Source organism: Felis catus, chromosome D4, assembly GCF_018350175.1.
Source record: "Felis catus isolate Fca126 chromosome D4, F.catus_Fca126_mat1.0, whole genome shotgun sequence".
Taxonomy (NCBI): domain Eukaryota; kingdom Metazoa; phylum Chordata; class Mammalia; order Carnivora; family Felidae; genus Felis; species Felis catus.
The window spans coordinates 88,944,883-88,950,763 of NC_058380.1; the positions used below are offsets into that span (position 1 = coordinate 88,944,883).

General features: G+C 60.2%; 1 protein-coding gene across 1 annotated transcript in view; it reads left to right on the forward strand.

Annotated features, from left to right (window-relative positions):
* LAMC3 (laminin subunit gamma 3) overlaps positions 1–2,464 on the forward strand; it is a 57,088-nt gene extending 54,624 nt beyond the window's left edge. Inside the window, exon 29 of the mRNA XM_023242860.2 lies at positions 960–2,464. Within this exon, the coding sequence (XP_023098628.2) occupies positions 960–1,210 (251 nt within the window). The 3' untranslated portion in view covers positions 1,211–2,464. The remainder of the gene's footprint in view (positions 1–959) is intronic.
* Positions 2,465–5,881: the final 3,417 nt, after the last annotated feature.

Here is a 5,881-nt window from a genome sequence, read left to right on the forward strand (position 1 = left end):
CCGGCAGCCTGAACCTGAATTTGCTAGAAGGCCGGGCAGTTTGGACTTCCCTGTGGATGGTGGGGCCTCTCGAGGTCTTTGCGGGGAGCAGGACCTGCCCAGGCTGGCAGGGCTCGGCTCGCCTCTGCCTCTTCCTGCCCCTGTTTCAGCTCCTGCCACTGCCTGCCCTCCAACCGCCACCCTCATTGCCCGGGAAATTCAGGGCTAGCGAGAGCCCTAGGCCCATAGGGATCCCGTGGGATTAGAAGCCATTTAGAACCTCCTTCCCCCTCCCCACTACTCGCCCACCTGGCTGAGCCTTGTCTTCCTGTTGAATGTCACCCTTAAGTGACAAGGTGACAGGGGCCAGGCGGGACACACAGACTGCAGATTGCACTCCGCCACCACCAGCAAGTTCAAATCTGAGCGCCAGGCCCCCCACCTCTTTGTTGTACCCCTGGAGAGGCTCTGGGAAGTCCTTAACTCCAAGAAACAGAGTTAATCCGTGCTGGGCCAGGACGAAACCCCACTGTCTGCTTCCCAGCCCTCAATCTAATGCCAGAGATGCTGCTTTTTAGCCCAGTGGCCGTCCACATCCCAGCATAGGTGTACCTGTAAATGTGTGCTCTTGGCAAATCAACAATGGTATGTGGGGGGAGCCAGCAGGAATCACGGGGACCTTGTGCGCACACACTGGCATTGGGAAGTGGACTCGGGACGCACACAGAGCCTTCTTTTTATCAGCAACAAAGATGAACAGTTGCCCAGGGGGAAAGTTTCAGAGACTTCACGTGAACCCAGTGGGGTGCCCTGGCCAGGCACACCACCCTCTCTGGGTCCCTTGCTTTCCTGGTAGATTGTGGGCAGTCAGGATCCTGGAAACTCTGGGCTGGCAAGGGTCTCCGGGATGGGGGCTGAACAGGCCTCTGGGGCCTGCAGGGGAGCTGGCCTGTGCTGAGGCCGTCTGTGCCCCTCTGCAGGGTCACTGGACACCCACCAAGCCCCAGCCCGGGCCCTGAACGAGACCCAGTGGGCACTGGAGCGCCTGAGGCTGCGGCTGAGCCCGCCGGGGGCCCTGCAGGGGAAACTGAGGCTGTTGGAGCAGGAGTCCAAGCAGCAGGAGCTGCAGATCCAGAGCTTCGAGAACGACCTCGCGGAGATCCGTGCCGACAAGCGGAACCTGGAGGCCATTCTGCAGAGCCTGCCCAAGAGCTGTGCCAGCTGGCGGTGAGGGCCGCCCAGACCCCCCGCTGCGGCCCTAGCCTGGGCACGCGCACGCACCCCACAGGCGCACCCGCCACAGCCCGCTGCTCGGTGTGCCCACCCCAAGGGGATCCTCACGTCGCCTTCCAAATCCATGCCTGCATCCCCTCCGTTCCCACCAGCGTGGAGGTACATACACGGTTCACCCAGGCGGCCGTGCCCACCACCATCGGCGCACGCTCCCGTGCCGTGACGCACAAACACGCACACCGCAGTGTCAATAGCACGTCCACAGTACCTGTGGACACAACGCGCACACGCATGCAAGTCCCTCTCTCCGTGCCCACGTTACAGTCGGTCCACGGTCAAGTACTGAGCTCTGGATGCTGGAGGAGTTATGTTAACTACCCTCTGGCACTAACATACCCACTCTTGGCTCCTGAAGGCAAGGACCCAGGCCGAGTCGGTGCTTGAGAGGCTGAGGGGGGCCATCTGCAGAGATCGGGGTGGGGTTCCGCAAGAGCCAGAGCCCCCAGCCCCAGAGCTACCCCCTGTCCCACAGCTTCCCACCCGCCACACACACACACACACACACACACACACACACACATACCCTCGAGCAGCTCAGCGCACCCGAGGGACCAGATCCTAGGAGGGGGGGTCTCAGCAGTGGAGCCTGAGGCCCGGGGACTCCTGGGGCCGTGGCGCAGCCTGTGTGGCCGGCTGGGAGGATGGCCCACCCCTGCACGGCTACCACTGACTTTGTAGAATACTTTGTTCTGAAGATCCTGGGAATCACATGCCCTGGGCCCCGGTGCACCTTTCGGCCTGTGGCCCGTCCAAACAAGCTGCACCTCAAGGGCCTGAAGGGGCGTGGGTCGGGGAGACTGGGGTCATGTGGGAGCTCCTCTTTGTAACCCCACGACCCCAGTTGGCCTTTGACCTGACACTGACCCTAAGGGCCTGTGGCCCCACCTGCCACCAGGGAGGCCCCTGCAGGGTGTGGCGGCCTGGCTGCCACTCTGGTCCGTCCTGCTGGGGAGTCCCCCTGTGGCCAGGCCCCCCCCGGCAGCCTCTGTCCAGAATTCCTGGTACTTTCTCCCGGAGCCCCGCCCCTTTCCCAGGGCCCTCTTCCTGGTAGACAGCAGAGTGTCTGCCCTGGGACAGGTGCTTCAGGGGACCCACCACCCCTCCCATGGCTCTTTTGGCCCCAGGCAGGGGGCACTGGCAGCAGCATGAACCAGTTCTGTGTAATGTGAAAATAAAGGACCCCTTTACCCGCTGGGTGGCATGCCTCTGGTCTCCTGCTGGTTCGCAGCAGGGGCCCTGGCTGTGGGTGCCGACTCACTACCCTGGCACGTGGATGCACACACCCAGCACCTGATGGGTGGGTACGAGAATGTTCCGTGATCTGTCTTGCGCCCGTGCAGTACCAGGAAGGTGGCAAGGGTTGAGCTCACTGGCTTTGCCGGGGTCTCCCCACGGCGAGGGCTTTGCTGGGGTCCTGTGACCATAGTCACCTACTCTCTCCTCTCTGCTGCAGGGGGTTATCAGGAAACGTCTAGGGGAGCATGAGGGGCCCTCTGCTGACCTCTGGGGCAGGAAACAGTGAACTCAAAATCACGTGTCCCCCGGCACAAAAAGGCCCAGGGAGCGACCCCAATGAGGAGGAGAAGGAGGGCTTTGGGCCAGGCCTCAAAGGGTGGGGAGACAGCGGGAACATTCCATAGCTCAGGGTTTGCAGGGTGGAGGCCTGGCCAGCACAGATCACTCCAGGAAGCCAGGTTGTGTGGGTAGGACGGACTATGGAGCATATACGGTTTGGCCATGTAGCCTGAACCCCTTTCGGGTCGGTTTAAATAAAAAAGGGGAGTTTGCTGGGAGGATATGGAGGACCTTCCAGAATCTGGTTCGGAATAGCCCAGGGCGGGGACTCTCCTGTCCCCTCCCTCCCGCCTCTTCCCTGGCCTCTGCCTCTGCTTCCCCTTCCGTGTTTGCCTCTGTCTTTTCTCCCCACAGAGAAGTTTTCTCTGCTTTTCCCGAGCTTGATGGAAGACAAGCCCACTCCATCGCCTCCCCCCTCCCCTCCGACCATAGTTCCCGGGTTTACATGTCGTCAGGTCAAACAGAGAGGAGCTTGAAACTCCCCTGATCCCACCTTCTCTTGAGAGACGGACCCAGCTTAGGCCAGGGCCCCCCCCACTCCTATTCAGAATAACAGGGGTCTCTGGGTGCAAGGCTATATAGCGAGAGCTTGTCTGCACCCTCTCCTGATTCTGTTGGGGGAGGGCATTCAGAGAAGACGCTCGCTCCTCAACAGAGAACCTGAGAGCCAAGGCCACGGAGGGTGAGGGGGGTGGGGGTGGGGGGGGGACACCAGTGACCTGGGGAGTGATTTGATTGATTTGAGAGGGAGGACAGGGGCAAGGGGGCCGAAACAGAAGGCCATTGCTCTACAGTGAGTTTGATGATTGGTGTCTGGTATCAGTGGGAAAAGGAGAGGAAGGTTCTTTGAAGATCTCTGGGATAGGGTCTGATGCCCTCGGGCCCCTCGCCCCCAACACCCGCCTTCTCTGCTGACAGATCACACAGCCGTTCTGATGCCTGCTCTTGGCATTAAGCCCCTAGCCACTCGAGCTGTGGGACTCAGCAAAGCCCAGTCCCAGAATCCCAATGGGTGCGGGGGGGGGGGTGGGGGGGTGGGAGAACAGGCCTCCTCTCCATTCCATGGTGACGTACTTCAGGCTTGACGTCTCATGACTCACGCGGTCCGGTCATGCCTGGTGTATACAGAGCCACTCTCTGGCCCAGAGGTGGGGCTGTGCTGGGTGGAATGTGGCAACAGCTGTTGCACATCTGGCTAGCAATGCAGCCCAGCGGCTGAGCACTGGAAGGTGGGGCGGCCTCAGCCCTGCAGAGAAGCTAATGGGGCCAACCACCGCAACTGGCCAGGGCAACGGGCCATCCGAGCCTGGACTGGGAAGTGTGTTACGAGGGCCACATTCCAGGTCAGCTCCCTCCCTCGTCTGGCCTCCAGGTGGAATATTTCCCATCAACCACGGGTCGTAGCTCCTAAGCCCTTCTCCCCTGCAAGTTTCTACTGTCTGCTTACGACACCCCAAAAAGTCATAAAAGTTATAACAGCCCCTGCTTGGTGAGGGCGCTTGTCTCCTCCATTCTGCAGATCAGGACACTGAGGCTCAAGCAAGTACCTTGAGGACCTTGCCCAAGGTCACACGGCTTGGCTAGATCCAAACCCTAGGGGCACATGGGCATCGGTGATGCTCACTCAGCAGGTGCTCACTGAGCTGGGGAAGTGGGGTCCTGAACTGCTGCTGCCCTTGGCATTAGCCCACCTTGGGACATTCCCTTTTGTCCTGCCCCCTTCCTTGGGACAGCCTGGCCACTTCCTCCCCTAGGGACAAACAGAAGAAAAGATGGCCAGCTGGTCCCAGGATCCCAACCCTAGGGGTCAAGACATACAGAGCAAGTCTGTGAGGAAGGAGGTTTCCCAGATCCAATCCCCAGGGACATGCTTGTTTTGTGTGTGTTTGGATGTGTGTTTGTGTGTGTGTGTGTGGGGGGGGGCATCATTGGTGACCAAGTGTGCCGTCTTGCCCAGGACAGTCCCTGTTTGTGCCTGTGGCTGCCACCCTTCACTCTCAGAAATGTCCTGATTTGGACGCAAGACTTCATTACCTCCCTGTTAACTAGTTCCTGGTTCCTGCGCCCTGAGCCCCACTCTTTCAGGAGGCAGCGGTTTGATTTATCATCGCAGTGGGCTTGCCAGTTCTCGGCTTCCTGACTTTTCTGCAAAATGGGAACACCCAGTGCGATTTCATAGAGCTTTGAGAATTAAATAACATAAATATATCCTGTACTGATCTGGCTGTGCGCCAGTGAGTGCCCAGGAAATAGATTTCAGGGGCACCTGGGTGGCTCAGTAGGTTGAGCCACGGAGTCTTGACTTTGGCTCAGGTCATGATCCCGGGGTCGCGGAATCCAGCCCAGCATCGGGCTCTGCACTGAGTGAGGAGCCTGCTTAGGACTCTCCCTCTCTCTCTCTCTCCTCTCCCCCTCCCTCTGCCCCTTTGCCCCACTTACACACTCTCTCTCAAGCGAAAACATTTTAAAGAAATAGATTTTAGTAACAAAACAGGAAAGCATCCCGACTTGACTTCAGGTGTCACTGATGTCCTAGTGACACTGTGTCATTACAAACAGAAAAGCAAACAAACGGCCTGAAAGTTTGCATAGTTTTCTTCCGAGGGTTCAAAATAAAGATCTGGCCTGCCTTCCACGAGCGCGTGCTGCGCAAAGGGCCGCAGCGACTTAACAGCTTCGGCGGGTGGACGCCGGCTCTCCGCCCGCCGGGACGGTATCGGATCCTTGAGGCCACCCCAACAGCAAGTGCGTACTGAGATGGTCCCCAAGTTTCTTTAAGGGGAAACCGCGGCCCGGCGCTGGGAAGGGACTGGTCGAGGTCCCGGGAGGAGCAGGCAGGGAGGCGCTCACGGGCGGCCCCGCGCTGTGCATTTTCCGCGTCCTCCAGCAGAGGGGCGGGCGGCGGGCGCGGCGCCCCGTATAATAGCCGCTTTGATGCCGGCGGCCGGGCGGCGGGGCGGGAGGACCCGGGGAGGGGGGGGGGCGGGGGTGAGGCGGGTGGAGGGCGGGAGGGGTGTGTCCGGCCGCCCGCGCC